Source organism: Urocitellus parryii, chromosome X (genome assembly GCF_045843805.1).
Source record: "Urocitellus parryii isolate mUroPar1 chromosome X, mUroPar1.hap1, whole genome shotgun sequence".
Classification (NCBI taxonomy): domain Eukaryota; kingdom Metazoa; phylum Chordata; class Mammalia; order Rodentia; family Sciuridae; genus Urocitellus; species Urocitellus parryii.
In genome coordinates this window covers 14358448-14380434 of record NC_135547.1, presented here as the reverse complement: position 1 = coordinate 14380434, position 21987 = coordinate 14358448, and the positions used below count along the sequence as shown (strand labels likewise).

Sequence of the window (21987 nt, the reverse complement as noted above, 5' to 3'; positions counted from 1 at the left end):
ACCAGAATACATATTAAGGAAATACACTATAAATGAGTGGTAGTTGAAGAAAAACAACTTGTATTCTTGTTCCACTCATTTAAATAATTAGTTAAAAATTAGTGCCAGGCACGCCTGTAATCTCAGAGGCTCAGGAGGCTACAACAGGAGGATCATGAGTTCAAGACAGCCTCAGCAACTTAGCAAGACCCTGTGTCAAAAATAAATAAATAAATAGATAGATAGATAGATAGATAGATAGATAAATAAATAAATAAAAAGGGCTGGGGATGTGGCTCAGAGTTTGAGTGCCTCTGGGTTCAATATCTGGTATAAATTTTAAAATATATATATAATGCCAGGAAAATTGCTTGGATTTAGAAGAAAAGGAAGTCAATTCGGATGGCAAGATTTCCATTGTGACAGATCATTTCAGTCATTAAACACTCTTGTTTCACGATGGTTTATACTGCGTGATATTCTCACTGGGGAAGCTAAATTAGCTTTCTAGCTTCTGGTTACTTAGCATCAAGGCTAGAGTCAAGTCTCACCGAAGTACTATTTCCTTTGAGATAACTTCCATCAGTATGCATTATATTAGAGATATTAATACTTACCTTTGCTGACTTACCTGTTTTTGCTTTAATCTGCCTAAAAACAGATACTCGTTATCAAGCTATGTTATCTAAAAGCCTTCCAATATCATTAGTATATAGAAATGCCACACTTACCAGTCAAGAGTTATAAGAAAACCAAAGGCTGGAGTTATGCATATGTAGGGATAGAAGAGTAAAACCCACTATGTGATTTAAAGATCCATAGTAAGAATCAGAGCCTGATTTGTGTGTGTGTGTGTGTGTGTGTGTGAGCGAGCACATGTGGCATGGATCTCCTAAAAAGCTTACATAGAGTGTGATCTTGATGAGTTTGGCATAAAGGCTGTTAGTTAGAGACAACATAATGAATCATCTATTTTTTTAAAAAAATTCCTTTTCAGGAAATGCATGTGAACACTGGATTCAAAATATTTCTTCTGATTTGGGCCTGGAGAAGACATTAAACATAGATGGAAGAAAACTTGACTGAGAAGGGCTCATTGGTAGCTAATCACGAGCTTCCCTTTAATAATGCCCCACAAACCCATTTTCTTGAGGCACTCTGGAAAACAGAGCAGTTTATAAGCCTTAATTTCTTACCCAAACACTAATCTGTACACGTAATTTTGGGGAATAGTTTATTACAGTGCTAATGTCTGTTATTTGATAATAGTAAAGGCCTCCAGTTACACTTAACTAATTGCTTTAAATAGAAGAGTATGCATAAAACTGAAACTAAGATTCATTATAAAACTTTAATATCACAACACAGAGAGCACTTTGCAAAACAGGGAAGAGTCATGTGCAATGGAGATTCTTTTTTATTTTTTTTAAGAGAGAGTGACAGAGGAGAGAGGGGGAGAGAGAGAGAGAGAGAGAGAGAGAGAGAGAGAGAGAGAGAGAGAGAGAGAATTTTCAATATTTATTTTTTAGTTCTCGGCGGACACAACATCTTTGTTGGTATGTGGTGCTGAGGATCGAACCCAGGCCGCACGCATGCCAGGCGAGCGAGCTACCACTTGAGCCACATCCCCAGCCCGCAATGGAGATTCTTTATCCCAAGAACCAACAGAGCTGATTTCAAGGGTAATTAAAAGTGACTTCCTCTTGAGGTCACGGCTTTCCCATCAGCCCAGGAAACATTCCTAAAAGACCCTTGTCTAGGCTTTGCTGTCTATAGCTTTGCTGTCTACAGCCACACAAATTCTTCAAAAGCTGCAGAGTATTTCTTAAGAACAAGGCCTTCTTTGCTTGGCTGTTTTCTCAGCCAACAATGGGAATATTTCTGGAAATTATCAGTGTCTGAGGGAAATTCAAAACAAATTGAGGAACAGAGCATGAATTGTGAGAACCAAGTGTTTTAGCTGTATGCAGCATTCCATAGATCTGCAGAAATCTGTAAAACTGTAAGAAAACACCAGTTGTCATATGGAAGAGAAGGTTGCACTTTGTGTTTATGTTTTTATTATTTTAAATAAATCAAATATCGGTGATCCAAGGTTATATAACATCTTGAAATTACCTTTTTCCAATAATTATAAATGAAATGGCTGTTATTTTTGATGTGTTTCCTTTTGGGTTCACCACTATGTTCTCCAGTTTGGGCTTTATTTCAACCATGGTTAATTCTTTGTTTTTAATATTTTTTAGTTGTAGTTGGACACAATACCTTTATTTTATTTATTTATTTTTATGTGGTGCTGAGGATCAAACCCAGGGCCTCACACTTGCTAGGTGAGCACTCTACGGCTGAGCCACAGCCCCAGCCCCTCAACCATAGTTAAAAATGAAGCACTAGAGCTGGGGTTGTGGCTCAGTGGTAGAGCACTCACCTAGCATGTGTGAGGCACTGGGTTCAATACTCAGCACCACATTAAAAAAAAACCAAAAAAATCAATAAAGGTATTGTGTCCATCTACAACTAAATTTTTTTAAAAAATAAAGTACTAAAAAAATCCTTCACCCACCTGTGGAGGTCACTCCACATTAAGGTCCCAATTAATCTCAGGTTTATCACTGTGTGTGTGAAGGGGGGAGCAGGAGTGAAAGCTTGAAATGATGAATTCTCATGGTATGAAACCACTCCTGCCTCTTGGGATAAGACCAGTTCTTAAGAGTAGAGATAACATGCTATTTCAGGATCGGTGTGTGGGTGAGTCAATTTTCTGTGGGGAAAAAAGTAATAAAATCTAAAGGACAGCCATAAATCTATCATCTAGATTACCATGGAGATGACATTTGGATCATTCTTCAGATGGTGTCAACATTATTTGCTCAAGTTCACTATTTTAGATATTTTCATGTTCAACTTCCTGTAGGTGAACCTGTGTAAACAGGATTATGTGGTATGATCATATTTTACATTCACCTAAGGATTTAGTGAGGATTCTTTGCTGAAAAAGTAAATAAAAAGAACACGAAGTCAACAATATGCTGGCATATTACATTATTTATTTAGTGGTCACTTACTGTAAGTGCTGTCCTCGTCTTTGGTGCCATCAATGGTTCCATCTGCCTGCAGCTGCAAGTGGTAGCCTTGTCGGCTGTATAGTTTGGTAACTATACCCTTAAGCTGAGGCTCTGCAAAGAGAACAATGATTTGAATCAATTGATGGATTGTGCGTATGTAGTTGAAAAGACTCCATTCGAAATTCTAATCTCAGTTACAAATTCTAGTGCAAAAGGTTGAATTACATGTTTAAAGAATCCTCTAGAAGAAGAAAACAAATTAAAAGTTTCAGACTAAATCTCCATGCTTCTCCACTGAAGAAATATTTCATTTCTACCTCAGAGCGTTGGAACATTGGTAAAACCCTAAAGCTTCTGACAGCATTCACAGTGTCTCATAGCTTGTCCTTTGACTTACTCTGATTGAACATTCGAATGGGTTGGCAAATGGTACATTCTGCCTTTTTAACAATGTGCCGCCTTTCATGTGCAAGGAAAAAAAGTATAAGGATGATTTAGAGTTGTTTGCCAACCAAGGGCCAAAAACCCACTAGCAAAGGTTTCCTTCAGAATTACCATAATTTGAATAAATAATCCCCTCCATTCTAAGAATGTTAAAAAAGCAAAATAACCTTGAACCCATCAAAGGATCTGTAGTTAGAAAACTGAGGCTTCCCTACAAAACAGGGAGGGGGAGATAAAACAACCAGCATCATGCCCTATCATATTAATTACTGTTAAGGAAAACGGATGTGAGAAGAGCAAGTTTTTTTTTTTTGTTGTTGTTGTTGTTGTTGTTGTTGTTAATGGGGAGGAAAGAAAATTAGTTCATACTTATTTTCAGATTTAATATCAGAAATATGATTACCCAAAACATGGGTTATTAATTAAAATGATTTTCAATTATGAATTACCATAGATTAATCAAGAGACTAATTTACCAATAACAGCCGTGTTATCCAAAATTTGCTTTTATTGAATACAGACACCTGCGCTGAAATATTTATGTGATTATTCCAGCCACATAATCATACTTCGCAACCGCTTAAGCATCTTTAAAACAAGCCTAATTTACAGCTAATGCTTTACAAACTTTGTGCAAACAGAAGACGTATGCCTGCATTTCCATTCAGGGGTGTGTAGAATACATAAAGAAATAATAGATTGATGAGTAAGTCTGATTTGCTGTAATATTTACCTAGTAAAAGGTAAGAAAATACTGCAAAACATTCATTTAGTTAAGAATGACAAACTGCTTGTTCCCCTGAAGGTCTACCTTGACGCAACCTGACACCTAGAGCTATCTGAATTATCCTGTCACCAGAATATCGTGCTACTCTTACCACTGAAATGGTTCAAAAGGACCCACAATCAAGCTAGCTATGAGTTTAAACTCCCTCTTCAATCTTGCATTTTAATAGCTAGTAACCACAGTTTTACTAGTCTAAACAGATCACTAAGCTCTTTGCCGCAAGGTTCTAGAAACCCTACCTCTCCTCCCGCAAACATTTGAAAGCTGCACCACAAGTCTGTCCCGAAAAGCATAAAAGTAATCAAAGAAATGGAATGCCTAGACAGCGGAAGCCCACATCCCTTGGGGACGGAAGGTGTAGGGGAAGGGTCTGACAGGCAGAGATCAAGGAAGAGAGGGATTCCCTGGGTTTTCCAAGGGGAGCAGGCAATGGTGTCTGCCCAGCTCCACTTCTGCAATTTCAACGCCACACACACGATAGCCATGTCTGGGTCACGCCTTCCCAGAGCCCACCAGGCATGCACACACATGTGCGACACATCTGAAGCTGATGGCGTGCCTCCTGGGCAGGGTATGCCCCCAGGCTTTGCGCCTGTCCCAGGGCAGTTGCAATGCAGCAAGCTCTTTACTGTTACGAAGGAGGCAAGAAAGCAATCTCCTTGCCTTGCACGCACACGGACTAGGTAGTCTCACCAACACAATATGGGCTACAGACAACTCACCTAGGCTTCCATGCCCGCCCCCTAAACCCCTCCACACTCATAAAGTACAGGGGGAAAAAAACCCGAAAATTCCTAAATCCCCTTCCGACCTGGTCTTCTTCTGCGCCTCTTCTTGGAGCCGAAGAGTTTGACCCGGGAAAAGACGTTTAACTTGTTTTTGTCGCAGCTGGTCTTGCCTTTGCTGGGGCTGCTGACACACTTGCAGGCGTTGGATTTCTCGCGCTCACGGGCTTGTCTCTTCTGACGGATCAGCGAGCTGGCGATAGCCGCCGCCATGGCCACGACGCCCACCACCACCACTTCTTTTGCTGCCCCTCTCCGGGTTCGCCTCCTCCTCCTTCTCCTCCGCTGCTCTCCCGCTGTCTCGCGCTTCGCCGCCTTGGTCTCCTTAGCCTGAGCTTGCCCGGGCTTCTTTGCACTCGGGCTTCAGCCGAGGAGGGGGCTCAGCATGCCGTCCGAGCTCCTCTGGCGGTGGTCCGGCTCCCGCGCGGGCTGCTGGCTGCCTGGGTCCGAGCCGACGCCACAGCCCCGGGCCGGGATCGCAGGCGAGACTGGCAGGCGGAGGGAGAGCTGCGCGACTGCGTGCGCTCGGCCCCTGAGCCCCGAGGACACTGTGCGAGTCCAAGTGGCTCGGGTCGGAGTTTCGCGGCACCCCCCGCCCTGTGCCGCTGGAGGGGGCCGGAGGAGGGAGGCGGGAGGGCGGAGGGAGAGCGCGCAGGCGGGAGAGGCCGGGAGCGTGGGGGCCGGAGCGGCGGGAGGCGGCGCGGGGGAGCGCGCCCTGGTCCTGGCCCCTCCGAGTCTTCCACTAGTCCTTGCAACTTCTTGGCCTGATAATCGGGAAAAGTTGGCCCGTGCCGGCTTCCCGGCTGGGATCAAACAGGTAATGGCCTCGCATCCTCGCTGTTGCTGCTGCTCTGGGCGCGGCACAGTCGCAGCACAGGAATTCAGTCTCTGCAGGCACCCTCCCGAAGAGCGCGACGGCCTCCCTACGGCCCCCTCCCTCGCCGGCCCCTCCCTCGCTGCCTCCTGACGCTGAGCCCGTTGGCTCCGGGCCGCGGCTGCCCCCCACCCCCCCACCCCCCAAGTCCCCGACGGGCCGTTGGAGCTAACACCTGTAGGGGCTTGGGCTCTGCCCCATCGCCCCAAGGCTTCTCCTCTTCTTTTCCCGAAAGGAGCTTCGGGAGGAAACAGTGATGGAGGAGGCACCGGGATGAGGTAGTTAGATTGAAGGAGCGGGGGTTTGCTCCGCGATTGGGTGCGGGGAGGAGCAGGGTGGGGGTGTTCCCTTAGTGTTTGACTCTTAGCGGGCCAGACTGTGCTCGGGCTGGAGCCCCTGGAAGTTCACCAGACCCCCAGCCCCAGGCTCAGGCTCACCAACACCCCCACCCCCACTGAAATATTTTGCATGGCGACACTTGTAGCCATTCAGGAGAGGAGGCCAGTGCTCCCAGACGGGCTCAGCCCCCGCGGCAGCGGCAGCAGCAGGCACTGCAGCGCTGCGCCCGCACACCACGCTGCCACCCAGTGGTTTTTGCTGACTTTTCATTTCATGCCAATTTGTGCGGTCCGAACCCTGTTTTTCTTCTGCGCCCCCTAAGCTGTGGGTTTTGACTTTGGGATCCAAGCGGAGAGCTGGATCGTGAACCATAGGCAGTATTTGGGAAATATCTTTAAGCTATGGCCCATCTGCAGTTTCCTAATTTCTTCTTTTTATCTGCTCTTCAAACTCAAGCACCCCTCCCCCAAAATTCAGGAATCCAGTGTGGCTCTTTTCTGACTTCACTCTATTTGCAAGTTCTGTCTACACTGTCAACAAGAGAAGAAAGAAGGAGTTTTGAGGTCAAGGATGCAGTAAAGAGAACGGTCCTTCGACATCCCTACCTTCAAACAGACACAGTTGTCTTACTATTTTACTTGATTTCTGAGGCCAAACAGAAGTCCCAAATAGTAGGACTGCTCTATCCTAGAGCTGCCACTACACTCCTACACTTTCTTTTACTGGACTCCTTCCTCCTCCTTTACAGATCTTTTCAGAATTGAGATAGATGCAAAAACAAATACATAGCTTATCCCCAAGACTCCATTCTGTTTTTTTCTTGCCTGACCTCCCAACAAGCTCAGATTCAGCAAGGCGGAAGCTCTTTCTGGATTCTTAGCCCATCAGAGCTGAATCACCTGAGCCTTCTGTAGATTCTCTTGCTTAACAGGGGCTGTTGCTGCTACCTCTCCTTTATCTCCTTCCCAATACTGAAACGTCTCTTGCTCCATCAGAATCATTATCATGTTGCCTGTCTGCAAGGAAAGCTGGGGTGAAAGTTGGCTGCAGAAGCTGATGGATAGTTACAGGAGGATGATTTCAAAGGGCCTGAAATTCCCTGCATATTCCTTTGTGCTTTTAGCTTTCCCCAAAGAAAAGGACACTTCAGACTTGAATTCATAAGGGTTAAAAAAAAAAAAAAAACCTGGTCTGTCCCACTGGACCTTAAATGCCTTGACTGTTGAGAAGAGGTCTTGTTCACTACTATGTTCCCCATCTCCTGTCACAGATCTCATCATATAGTCTAATGCTCAGTAGAAATTGTTGAAAATAATTGATGAATGACTGACATATCAACTTCTATTGATTCAGAAGGGAAGAAGATGTTTCCCGGCTCTGAATGTAGGCAATTGTTGGCTACATTTCAGGAGGGGAAGTAAACTCACCAAAAGAGGGGTCAGAAGTTTTGACCAGGATCAGATTCTTGAGGTGTGGATGCACAGTTAAAGAGGTCCTTGTTCGTGCTGCCTGTTTGTGCCTTCTGTTGAGCACCCACCCCAAGGGCCCTTGTTTTTCTACTCTTGCTTCTTTCTTGGAATCGAAGCCAGAAAAGGCATGAAGAAGCTAAGAAGGACAAAGTTTGGATTCAGGAAAGGTATGGACCTGGAAAGAATGAGGGGATGATATTGAGAAAATGAGTAAGACTTCCCCATTCTTTTTTCCTCCACTCGTCTTCTGAGAAAGCTCTCATCATTTGTTCATTCAAACACCATCCATAAGGTATTTTCAGGATGCTTGGAGAGTCACTAGTATGGCCACTCAGGTGGATATTAGACGAAAACAGACCCAGAGAAGACTTAAAGAATATATTATCAGGGTGGGGGGGACACTTATTATTACAAAATTGCACACACAAATGTGTAAACGCATCTGCTCAGTTCCTAACCCCTATCTACCACCCACAGCTTCTTCTGACGGAGAATTAAACTCTATTCCATAAGCTCATGGAGCTACTGGGCCCAAACAGACAGCCTGTTGATTCTACAGGTGTTAATAGATGCCTTTCTTGCTCCAAGCCCTATCTCTCTGATTATTTTGTATTAAATTTTTAACTGCAGCACAAAAACTTAAAATTTTACACATTAATCAGGCACCATGTGATGTTTGTTCAAATCAGATAGATCTCCTTAAATATTTATAATTTCTTTACTATGAAAATATTCAAAATCCTTTCTTCTAACTTTTTACATTTTTGTAATCTATAGTCACCCTACTGTGCAATACACACCAGAACTTCTTGCTTCTATTTAACTGTAGCTTGGTATCCATTGATGGGCCTCTCCTCAGTTGACTTTTATAATCCTGAAAAATGAGCAGTATGAGGGAACCAGACATATTTCTTGTCTGTCCATTTTTATAGCCACCATTCATCCCCATGGATAAGAAAATAGATGGTATGTTATTGGTGACACTGGAGAAGGGGGCCTCTAATATTCTGTGATCTGTCTGCCTTTAGACCATCTGCTTTCTTTTCTCTCCTTCACTAGGAGAACTCAAGTCTACAGGGTCAATTTAATCCAGAGCAGAAAATGAAGAAAGACCATTTTCAGCTGGGGTCTACCCAAAACATATTATCCAATCAGCTTATCAATGAAGCAGATAGTTTATATTTTCCTCTCATTCTATTTCCCAGGTGCTTAGTTACTCAGAGATGAGTGTGAAGAACACTCTCACATCCTCAAAGGGGAACTAGGCCAGAGTCCTATCCATCTCAGGAAGGAATACTGAAAGACACATGGACTGCCAATCCCAGAGAAGCCCATTTTGCCTTCTCTTTCTTCTGCATTGCCATCTGAGACTAAGAGAATGGCATTTTAGTGGAAGAATAAAGAACGCTCTTTTGACACCTATTTGCAAAATCCCTTTTCTCCTGTCTTGCTTTATTCCAAACAATTCTGCTATGAAACTTCTGGATCTCCTCCAGATTCAGAGTTTCAATGCTCTCTGTTTCACCTCTGAGCTTCCTTGAGGCTGGATAGTCTACTTTTCTTTGTTCCTATCCTCTGGACCTCCTTCCTTTATTGCACTGCCCACCACACTCTCCTTAACAATGTGCAGGAAGAATGCATTCTTAGCCCCTTCCTCCAATTCCACTCCCAAAAAGTTTTAGCCTGGCTGGGCAGGAGGCATATATTTTAATCATATGTCTGCCACTGATTGACTGTGTGACCTTGGATATGTCATTTCTCCTATTGGGGCTCTCAGTTTTCCCATTTTGAAAGTAATGCTTAGATACTATTGGTTGGCTTTAAAATTCTGTTCTTTAGCACCCTAAAAGTACATGAAGATGATATGTTTCCTTCCCAGTGGGAGGGGGAACCATAGCACATCAGCTTTCATTTATTTTATACACTGTGGCTCACTGTATCATTTGTTTAAAAAATGATCCCATTACTGGAAATAAAATGTTCAAAAACCTCTAGATGAGCTGTTTCTTAAAGTTCTTTTGGCTCCAGGAGTCTGTGATTATTTTTCATTTGCCCTGTTCCTCCTACCTCCTTATCTTTCTCTCTTTATACTCCCTATCCTTCCAGTTCCTTCCTACTTCCCCCCACCAAAACATAAAAATCTATTTTAATTAGAAAAAAGAAAAAAAACATAAAATCTAAATGGGATTCCAAAGAAAAACACAAAAGTCCCTTTGGTTCTATTCCTTGTGGCTTCTCTTGAGAATCAGGTTTTAGCATCCTTTTCAAAGAGTTATGTGAGTTATCAGAGCATAGAACGCTGATCATTCTCTGCCAATCTCCCTTGGCAGGCCACAGATGAGCTGTACGAAATGAAGGGGACCTGCTCTCAAGAGGCATCTCCAGGAGAGAGACAGAAACCCAAACAGATGTGACTGTGATGAGTAAAAACGAGAGTATTCAGACAGCCTAATCAGGAGCAGTTTCAATACCTTTGGAGAAGGAAGTAATTGGCTGTCTTTCTGCAACTCTGAAAATGAGAGGTTTTAAATACACTTCCTTCGTGAGGCTAAACATAATCAGAGCCACTTGCCAGTTTGTTCTCTATGTCCACTAACAGTTCATCAAAGCCTCTAAGTGTCCAGTTCCCAGGTCAAGGGCTGATGATGAGCTCAAAGGGAGGCTGTAGGAGAAGGTTCAAGTGCATTGGAATGAAGCAATGCTGGAACCTCCTTATTCACTGAGTAAGGCAGCAGGGGGAGTTTTAAAAGAAATAAGCAACAAGTAGCACCTTTTGTGGTCTATCCAATTATGTCCAAAAGCCCAGAGAAACAACCAGATAGAAATACAAATGAGGAGATTAGGGAAAACCCATTAGAATAGGTTTATGCCACTTAACTCCATGTAGGAAGAAAGATGCAATTTAAGGAATTTCTGTCAATGTCACACTGGAGTTTCAGTGACAAAAAAAAGTGACAAATGTATCCTGTAACATGACCTGACATATTTATTAGCTGCCAAGCAGTCTTTGCTAGTCAGATCATCTGGGGAAGTTCGACTTCAGAAACAATGGTCTCCAGAACCATTTTTTAATAAATTGATTGGCTCTCCAGATTTGCATTCAGAATGAAAAGCCACGGGACCCTAGGTTTGCATTGCACTGGAATGGTCTTCATTATGTCTTCCCTCTGACATCATTCTCTAAATACTTGTTAGAGAATTTACTGAAGCCACCTCTGATTTATATTTAAAATCAATTGAGAAAACAATGATTAGTTCTGATTCTTAAGAAGAAAAATCCTATAACCACAAAAATTTCATTGTTCAGTCATAATTTATGAACATTAAAACATAAAACACCCTCATGGTATTAATCATATCCATGAGTTTAGTTCTTTACCATTTAATTAGCCATGGCAGCTGCAACATTGAGAGTTCAAGGCCTATGATTACCTGCTTGGCCATTTAATCAAGAAAACCTGAAGAGAAATAGCAGCTTGCTGGGGTGGAGGTTCCTCTCTTGATCATAAGGAGAGAACATAAGGAACTGATCTTAAGCTGCAGTATGTGGAGATTTACATTCTGTAGGAGGAAAACATTCTTTTCAGTAGAGGTTGTTAAATACCATAATTGATTACTGATTTTATTTCTGTAGATGCATTTAGGAATATAATAGAAACTAATCCATTAGGTGGGTATGTGGGTTGATTTCACTCAACTCTCAATATGTCATAAAAACTACACTACATATATACCCCTGACCTACAACCAAAACATGGTCACAAAGAAAGGGCAAAGGGGAAAATAAGAGACATGCCATTATGGAGAAAGCTTAATTGGGCATGGAGACAGCAAAAGCCTTTGTCCTTAGAAGATCATATTGGATGAACTTGGAGCACATGGGTCAAGTCACATTCGATTTCCAAATTTTCTCTCATTCAAATTGTGGAAAACACATTGTATAACAATATATTTATTCCTTACCAAATACGTTGCTTCTGTGGTGAGAGAATATCCAGAACTGACAAAAGCATCAGTTTCTTTAGATGAGTTTGATTCTGTTTTATTCAATAATGTTTGAAGATCTCGGAAGAACAGTTTATATTTCTTGAACTGACTAGTGGCTAACAACATAAATGAGGTGTTTTGATGATGAACATTTATGGCAGACTACAAATGTGCAAGATTCAGAGGCAAAATATCTGTAACACTGGCTTCATTTCTTGCCTAGTGAACTAACTAATCTAAATGAAAAACTGGGGGAAATGATGGAGGATTTGAAGCAAAAGCAGACAATACTATATTTCTGGATCTAAGATGTTTCAAACAATAAGGTTAATGGAAGCAGGCGATCTAAACTCAGGATTTAAGACAAGAAGCGCAATATTTGCAAATGACCTCATGTGCATTATTATTTAGCATATGGCGTAGGGCTCAAAAGAATCATAAAGAACACTGGATTGATTTCTTACTGTTGTCGTCACTAATTTCCTATCAAGAGTTTTCAATTTTTAAAGAAGCAGGGAGTTAATGGGGAAAAACTTCAGTGCTCTCTTGGGGTTAAGAGTCTTAACACCTCTCTTTTAAGACATCTGACTAGGATTTGTGCAGGAGAACCTGCAGAATTTGGAGGAAATATTATTCTCCAGAATCTATGAGAGTCTGAAGGATGTGTACCATGACACACCTGAGAACTGTACAGATGCCCTGGATGGTTTATAAACTCTTCAATCTGCTTCAGATTTTTTTCAAAACTAGGATTTCAAGTAGTAATAACACTCAATTAATTCCATGGTTATAATTGGACAAGTAAATTGTTAAGTGTTAGAAGACTACTTCTTCTAATCAAACAACCTGTGAGGTAGGTACTATCATTATTGCCATTTAAGAGGCAAAGAAAATGAGGTTTAGAAAGACTAAGTGATATATCTGTGATTCCCTGGCAAGTACACAAATGGCAGTGCCAGTATTTAAACTAAGGATCCTCAGCCAATACAATTTATGTGTACAAGGCCAGCCTGTTAAATACGACTTCTTTTCTCTTTGGCACAGTGTCTGGAATTGGGTTGCTGAAGAATGGTGCCTGGATAAGGCTATTTCTTGGCTGGAGTAACAGAAAAAGATGAGATATAGCGTGTTCTCAATTCAGTTCTGTTGTTTTCCTTTCTTTAACAAAAGGGAATTATGAAATAAGCAAGAATATAGATGATTTATACATTGTAATGAGTTGAAAGTTCATAACACTTTTAATAATAGCCTCTAACAGCAATACTTAAGAAGAACACATTGCTAATTCTCCTCACCAAAATCCAATGATTACAAATCACTGCTTACTGTTGTCTGGGGTTTCCCAGCTCAGGGAACTAGTTTGGCACTAGCATGTAGTCTGAACCAGGTAACCTGGGCCTTTGCAATAACATAGACCCAAAGGACACTTCTAGGCCTTTATCTTCATTTACTTAGCAGAGACAAGAAATAGAAGCACTCTCCATTCTCTCAGTTCTTTTCATATAAGGAAAGCTGGCTTTCCACATTGTAAGCTTTTCTGTGCCATCTGCTTTCAGCTACAGGAAGCTTGAGTTCAGCCAAAAGAGAGAAAAATATTACACACAGTGTATTTACTTCCATGGTTGGAAGCCCATGACTATCCTTTTGCAATCAGGGGTTTTTCCAGTATCCATTATAATTTTCTCTCACTTTCCCCTTCTGACAGACAGCTAAAAGTACAATCAACTGATTGAACTTATTTTGTAACTTCTCTTGCAACCACTGACGGGCTCCAGCAATTTTAGAACCTGATTTCATAACAGAGGCTTGGATGCTCAGCTAAGGATCCCATTTTTGAGAAGATATGTGGAGCAAGGGAAGTTAAATACATTTGACCTGGGCTATTTGTTCGCTTGTTGATTTGTTTGCTTATTCTTTCAAGATTTACCAGCAACTACCACCCAAGTACAGAGGTAAGACCTGAAGAATGCCAAGCTACTAATAGCTACAGTATATTGAGCAGTAAGTTTATCCCAGGTACTCTTATATCCTTGTTTATTCATTTAATACTTACAACAATGTTATGAGCTTATCCCCACTTTACAGATGAAGAGGTTGAGGCAAAGAGAGGGTAATGAATGTGGTCAGGTAGGAAGTGGCAGAATCAGGATTCAAATGAATGTATTCTGACTTCAGATCCCATGTTCTTAAGACTATTCTATTGCTACTGTCTCTCTCTTCAGTGACTATCCTTGGCCTTAAGTGGAAGGAAAATAAAAGTAAACAATAAAACCACAAATGTCATAAGCACAATGAGTAGCACCATATGTCCAAAGTGCTGGGAGACCCTGAAAGGAGGTACAGCTAACTGTGGGCAGGAGGGCAGGAACTGTGTTCACCTTCAGAAAGAAATATCCCACTAAAGATGACTTTTAGAGAATGAGAAGGAGCTAAGAAATTCAAATCTGGATCTAAAGTGACTCCTGGTACAGGATTATGACCAGTACATATTATTTCCTCTCAGATAAATGATCTTAGAAAACCTTGGATTTTTATGCCCTTTCACTTTGAATCCCCTGACAATAAGTTGCTCCAATATTGTAACCCTCTCTAGAAGTATGCTTCCTTGTGAAATGTTGATTACTACTATTGTTAGGAAGCTTCCTGACCATATTGAGGATTGAGAAAAATAATTGAGCTATGTGGATATTCTGATGGACATTTGGGTTTTATCATTCCTTGCAAACTGATTGTCCTCCTTTCCCCACTGATCGCATTAAGCACACATTGTCAATGATGACATTCACATTTACAATTGCTATCAATTTACCACTGCCATCAGCAGAGACCTGGTTCAGTAAAAGTAATGCTTTTAGAAAGATGCCAATCAAAATTAAAATTACATTGACAGGTAAGTTGCAGTGAAGCCAGCCATTCCCCTCCAGAAATAACCTGAGTGAGCTTGAAGGCCAGAGATTTGCATATGAATATCATTAAATGACTTTTATTTTGATGATGGTGAAGCTTTAAGTTAACAAGTGAATTAAAGATTATAGTAACATCACTGTTCAAGTCAGGCAATTCCTCTATGTAGATTTGAATATGCCTATTAGAGAGGAACAACTAGGATTTGGTTGATATTGAAATATATTGAAAACATGTTTAAAATCTCCTTATTCATTGCATTCCTCTTCCTGACTCTAAAATATAATATGTACTTTATTTGCTAGAATATTGGTATCATTTGGTCTAAAGGAAAAAAAAAAACACTTAACAGAATTGATAAGGGAAACAATGCCCTATTTCACTACATGAAGAAAAAATGTAGAGTATGTACATGCATGCATGCATGTATGTGTATGTACTTACTCCAGGCAGGCCTCAGGAAATGCTGCAAAGCCAGTACCTTAGCCCAGATTCTCACTGTCTTTATGAGGCTCTATAGAAACCTACTCTTCAGAAAAAAAAAAAAAACAACACTTTAGGTTCCAGGGTTATTCTCCTTCTTTAATATGGTCCCTTCCTGTATCACTGCCTTCCAGTGAGACAGCTTGTCCCTCAGATGCTCCCATCAGTGCCAGGTTAATGGGTACTAACATGCCTTCAACACACTCCAACCCCCAAACTGGCTTACACAGAGATTTTATGGAGTTAATATTAAACTACAAAAAAGCACCACTAATGGTGATATTTGAAATGACAGAATGGACTTCAGGGCAAGGGATACCTTCAAATAATCCTTCCATTCAAGGAAATTTCACCTTTATGTATATGCGGAAGAAAGGAAGTTTAGGAGGGAGGGTGGGAGAGAGAATACAGGAGAGGAAAGAGTGGGGTAAATAGGGATTGAAATCAAATTCCCTTCGTGGGGCTGGGGCTGTAGCTCAGTGGCAGAGCTCTTGCCTAATATGTGAGGCACTGGGTTTGATCCTCAGCACCACATATAAATGATTAAATAAAAATTAAGGTATTGTGTCCATCTACAACTAAAAATTAAAAAAAAATCCTTGCATGCATGATTTTGTCAAAATTAACCCAAATACTATGTATAATTATAGTGCTCTAGTAAAAAACTTAAAAAGTCCCCTGCCAGTTCAGTTCATGAGTATGTGTGTATGTAAGTGTACATTTGAGGTTGCTGAGCTGTTTTTGCTACTGATGTGGCATAAATTAATATATTTAGATGTGTACATCCTTCTTCTCCTTCATAGCCAAGGTTCTTGCAAAAAAAAAAACAACTTTTTGACTGATAATCCCTACTGCCTTACTTTATATTCATCATTCATTCTGGTTTATTATATATTCCTGACAGTTACTCTATGTAGATTTTGGTATTCCCACTGGAGAGATACAAGTAGGATTTCGCTGGTATTATAATATACTGAAAACATATTTGTAAATCTCCCTACTCACTGAATTCCTCTTTGATTGTGGTCCTTCAATTGTTCAATTGTTTTTCTACAATTCTGTAAATTTAGCCACCATCCCTTCAGTTATTGCATCTCTTTAAATCTCTCTGTTCTTCTTCTGAAACTTCTATTAAGTGTATCTTCCTTCTTTACATCATGATTCTTACTTCTCCTACTTCTCTTTCCTAGTTTCATCTATTCATCTTTCTTTGCAAAACATAGACACTTCACTCATTCCCCTCTTTAGCTAGACTTAGTGTATTATTTGACTTTGCTTGATTTTATTGGTATATACTCATACTATATTGTATATTATGCACTATATTTTATATATAACATATTATAAAATCATATATACATATATTATATACATAATTTATAATTTATCTTTGGTCATTATCAATATATCTGCTGTTTTTCACAATGTCCTTTGGCATACATTATGGATTCTACTCCTTCCTTTGACCCATTGAACATTTTGAAGATACTTGTGTTAAAGTATTTCATATTACCTTATTTCTGAATACCACTCTGAATTTTTGTCACTGTTGACTTACCCTGGTTTGTCTCCTTGCTTGTTCTGTAAATTAACCATGGGTTTATCTTTAGCAGAAGAGTTGTTTTCTGTAGAAGTCACATATGAAGCCAGGGTAGAAGAGTTATCTGTCTCTATAGTTTTGTGTTTGTTGTCTACCAGCATTTTTCACTTGTTCCAGATCAGTTTTTCTTTGAATTCCTCAGAATAGTTTAGAAATTCATATGTGAGTTCAAATTTCTTATAATCTCAGCCAATTAACATTCTGTAACTGGGCCTTAGGTCCTGATTCATCATTAACTGGGCCGGTCTTGTTGGTTCCTGGTTTTATGCAAGAAACTTGGGACTCTGTATTAGGGCTGTGGTTTCAATTTAAGTCCCACTTCTACTACTTTTGATGGCCATGTAGCATCCAATGGCTTCTTTGTTTCTTTTTATCTTATTTGACTAATCTTTTTCTACCTCTGTTTTCAGACCATTTGAATTCTTTAGGATTTTGTCCTTTAGTCTCTAATTTTCTCCCTTAATGTTTTCTTTCTAGGGATTTGCTCCATTCATTTCATGCATGTTCTTTTTTTTTAAGTTGCTGAGAATAGAACCCAGGGTCTCACACATGCTAGGCATGTTGTCTGCCACTGAGCTACAACCCCAGCCCTCAACAAATGTTCTTTTAGCATCTACTATGTGTTAGGTCAACATGTAAATATTTGGAAGTGAGAAAGGCAGTGGTGATCCCACTCTCACATGGAAATTACCTTCTAATGAAGAGGAAGATAATAACATAAATATGTAGTTATGAATGATGATGATTACTCTTAAACAGCATTCTAAGAGTAATGTAGAAGAAACAGAGATTGGAAAGTTGGGGAATACTTCTAAAAGAAGATAATATTTTGCCAACTCTTGAAATATGGTAGGGCCAAGCCACATGGACAGTATAGAAAAGAATTACTATTTATACTGTTCACAACTTCAAAGTTCTCGATTTGCTGTCATTAGTTCAGATGGCTCCATATTATATATAGTTTCACCTCAATGCCCCACAGGACCGAAAATTAAACAAATCCAAAGCTGAACTCATCTCAGCACACTGATGGTTAACAGTGTCTCTTGTATCCTACTCCTGTCTAGATATACCAGTTATGTCAACCAAGCCAAAAACTTGGGCACTCTCCCAAATGCTTACTTTTCCCCAACCCTGTATCCATGGGGTAACCTGGTACTGCAATTCTACCTCCTTAATATATCTCTGAAATTCCCATTGTTATAATACTTTACCCATTCCTATTTCATTTCTTTTTTTGCCTGAATACATCATAGCCTCCTAATGGGTTTCTCTGCCTCCTCTCTGCCTGTGATCAAACTACTCGGCTCACTGCTATAATCCTAACCTACAAAATTGATCATGGTATGCCCTATTAACAAGTCTCCAGTGGCTCTTCATCACATACAAGCTCACTATTATCTTCCCCCAGATTTCTTTGTCACAGTTGCTTCCTGCGACTCTTTCTCTGACACACTGTATTTCAGACATATCAAAGTACTTTCTTTCCCCAAACATATCTCTCCTATCCTTTAACCACTCCAACTGCTATACCCTTGAAATTTTCATTCCATCCCATCCAGAAAAGTCTTCACAAGTGGTCACAGATATTATGTCCTCTAGGAAAATTTCCCAACTAACCCCATGTAAAGTCACTGTTTCCTCTTCTCTGTTCCATAACCCCCTTCATATAGAGTTGCTATTATGACAACTATTAATTTGTCTACTTGTCTATCATTCCCTACTAAGCCATAAGCTCTCTGAAACAGGGATACCACAATTCTGTGTCCCCATATCTAGACAGAGTGAGCTAAATAAATATAGTTTCATAAATAAATTAATTTTCTAACTCTCCCTTTGTCCCTTGGGAAAGAAGACAGGAGGCAACTGAAGCAATGAAATGCAGGACGGGTCCATGTAGATGGAGTAGATTCATGTTCAATGCATATCAGAGCAAGTAGGATTCAGGCCATGTTTAAAGTACAAACGTCAGGAGTGTTCTGGCATTGAACTATGAGCAAGGAACTAATAGTAATACTAATAATCAAGTTAGTGGTTATATTGGTCCATGTTTTACCAATATTCTGATATTAAAATATAAATTTGTAAATATACAACACTTTAAGGTTTGCTTAAGCCTGTTTAAACAGTTGTCTTATTTACTGTGCATGAGGACTAGTGAGGCAACCAGGGTAACTTTCAACTGGATCCATTGTACAAACTGGAGGTCATGGTTTACTTTGGAAAGCAGTATAGAGATTTCTCAAATGACTAGGAATGGACCCACTATATCACTCAGTTATCTCACTACTTTGAATTTTCCTCCAAAGAACTAAAATCAGTATACTATATTGATAGAGGCACATCAATATTTATAGCAGCTCAATTTGCAATAGCCAAGTCATGGAACCAGCCCAGATGCCCCTCAATAAACAATTGGAAAAAATGTGGTATAAATACACAATGGAGTTTTACTCAGCTATGAAGAAGAATGAAATTATGTCATTGGTCGGTAAATAGATGGAACTGAAGAACATTATGCTGAGTGAAGTAAGCCAGACTCAGAAAGTCAAGGGTCAAATACGTGGGAACTAGAGAGAAATAAGGAATTAAAAAAGGGGGACAGATCTCATTAAAATAGAAGGGAGAACAGTGAAATAGAGGAAGAGAATAAGGGGGAAAAGATTAGAAAGGGGGAGAAATAGCAGAATTAAATTTACCAAACTATGTCATATGCATGCATGTACATATCCCGATAAATTCCACGTTTATGTATAAGTATATTGTACCAATTAAAAATAAAAAGGTTCAATATGCTGATATTGCTCAGAAAATATTAACATTATATTGTATTCACAATTACTACATAGTCTTTAAAATCATCATCCTTAACAGCTGCAAAATGTTTGAGCAAATGATTCATTCATTCTTTTAATAAATATTTGCCAAGCATAAAAAAGGAGTAAAATGGTCATGGTTTATCTAACATTATACTACTCATTTATTAATCAGTGTGGGTCCCACCTCATTCCAAAGAAGAAAAGCAGTGGCTTATAAAAAGTTGTACAAGAAAGAAAAACTGAAACACAAAGAAAAGGACATTGGAATCAGGAGAGGAGGTCAGGAAGGTTGAAAAGTCAAAGCTTCTGATTCCTTGGGTCACTCTTTTTCAGGCCAAATAGGCTGCCTCCAAAAGTTTGTTAGCCACTAAGTGATAATGGGCAGAAATTTTGTTGACATTCAAAAAAGAGTCAGTAAAAAATTTGGCCTCACAAAGCATGTAGCCCAAACAACTATGTTTTGAATAATCTCCCATCAAATGTGAGCACTGAATATTGAATCCAAACATCAATTACTGCAATTATCCTGCTTGGACTAGAAACATAACCAACAAAGGCAAGGTGAAATGAACTGAGACCACAAAGAAAATTGGTCCATGAGATGGCAGAGGCCTGGGTTTGTTTTTCAGAGCTACACATACATTATAAAAGAGGTGACTGTGTTCCTGTGGTAAACTAATTCACTTTTGATCACATAGCGTTTTAGAGATATCCATCTGCTCCCAGATTTTGATGAGAGTTTAAACAATAATGTGGCTTTACTTAGATCCTGTGCCTCAACAAGAATCACAGTTACCATTTTCCTAAGTGTTGCACTGAAATTGAAAATGATAATACCTATAAAACCTCTCCAGTGCTGACATTTCCAAGTCTCTTTTCTAGCACAAACAAAATTAGAAAATGGAAAATATAACCTTTCTTGCCCTGTAGTTTCTTCACAAGGTATAAAAATTGAAAGGTAGTCTACATTTTAGAGTCATGACCAACTAGCAGGAATAATAATGATGATGATGATAAGAATGATCATCATAATAAAAGCAACTAACATTTTCCAAGTGTTGACACTGGGTCAAGAACTCTTCTAAATACACATGTTAGCTTATGCAAGTCTCCCAACAACTCTATAAAATAGGAACTCTTCCTATTCCCAGGTCATACATGAGAAAGGTGAGGCACAGTGACACTTAAAACATTGCCTAGGGACTGGGATGGTGGCTCAGTGGTAGAGCGCTTGCCTAACATGTGGGAGGAACTGGGTTCAATTCTCAGCACCATATAGAAATTTTAAAAAAGGTCCATCAACAACTAAAAAATATTTTAAAAACATCAACAACAAAAACCTTGCCTAAGGTTACATAGCTAATGAATATTGGAACTCGGATACTAATGCAGACAATCCTGGTATACATTGCTATGCAAATAGTCTTAATTCATAGTTATTTGGTCAAATGAATGGATTATATATTTTATCGGTCAGTTCTAGCCTTTTCCTACTCCTTTCTGCTTGTTTTCTATTTATATCATTGTCAATTGTCATTCTAGTAGTAGAGGCTCAGGGAAGGTAAGGATGCCACCAAGTTTTTAGAAAGTTGTATGAACTTCTTTAAGAAATGAGAATACTTTTCTTTTCTGATTTTGTTTTCCTCTATGCTCATTGCAGTGATTTCTATCATCTCTTACAGTTTTGAAATCACTTCTTCACATGTATACTGCTAACCTCATTGTTGCCATGGAAATTTAGATCAACACCATGAGCCAGGGCCTAATTTGCACATTCTGTTGATTAGCAGGGGTATTTGCTAATCCTTGCCAAACACTCCTATCCACTACCATGACTAATCTTACCAGTTGGCGATATATAGGATTCATGAATGTTAGGAACTGATCCTCTGAGGTTATTTAACACTTCAGTTCTGTTCAGTAACAGCTTAATTAAACCTTAAGGGAGAAAAGGTCGACAGAAAAAAATAAAATTTCATCTTTCAAGAAATTAGATAGCAAGAAGAGAAAGAATTCACTGCTGTCAGGAAGAACAAAGAATAATGCAATGCAACACAAAGGGTCCAGTTCATGTGGGTATTCTAGAGTTGATCATCCTAATCAAAAGGTAACTATCATTTCTTAACAGTCTTTTCTGTGATTTTTGGTGTGCTAGGTGCTTCTGTATGTGCTATGCCATTTAATTTTCACAACAATCCTATCAGGTAAGTTTTTAAAAAAAACAAGTTAAGGAAATGAAGATGTTGAGAGATTGAGTTACATGTCCAAAATGAAACACTGAATAAACAATACTATGTGGTTGAATCTAGGACCCCTCTGAGTGTGTTCAAATTCTTCCACACCACTGGGGTAGGACTCTATTTTGCAGCTTACTTTCCCTCTAATACCTTGATTCTCTGGAGTATAGAAATAAAACCAATGAAGAGAAGCTACAAAGGAACAGATAAGAATT

The 21987-nt window shown here is 39.7% G+C and overlaps 1 protein-coding gene across 6 annotated transcripts in view; it reads right to left on the bottom strand.

Moving 5' to 3' along the window:
• Positions 1–21987, bottom strand: part of Fgf13 (fibroblast growth factor 13) — a 522252-nt gene that overhangs the window by 66301 nt on the left and 433964 nt on the right. For 5 of the 6 annotated variants that reach the window (XM_077793712.1, XM_077793713.1, XM_077793714.1 and 2 more), the window contains one exon: positions 3045–3155. In XM_077793712.1, coding sequence (XP_077649838.1) covers positions 3045–3155 — 111 coding nt within the window. Of the gene's footprint in view, positions 1–3044; positions 3156–5086; positions 5620–21987 lie in introns of those variants that run through there. The other variant, XM_077793717.1, reaches the window with a different exon arrangement.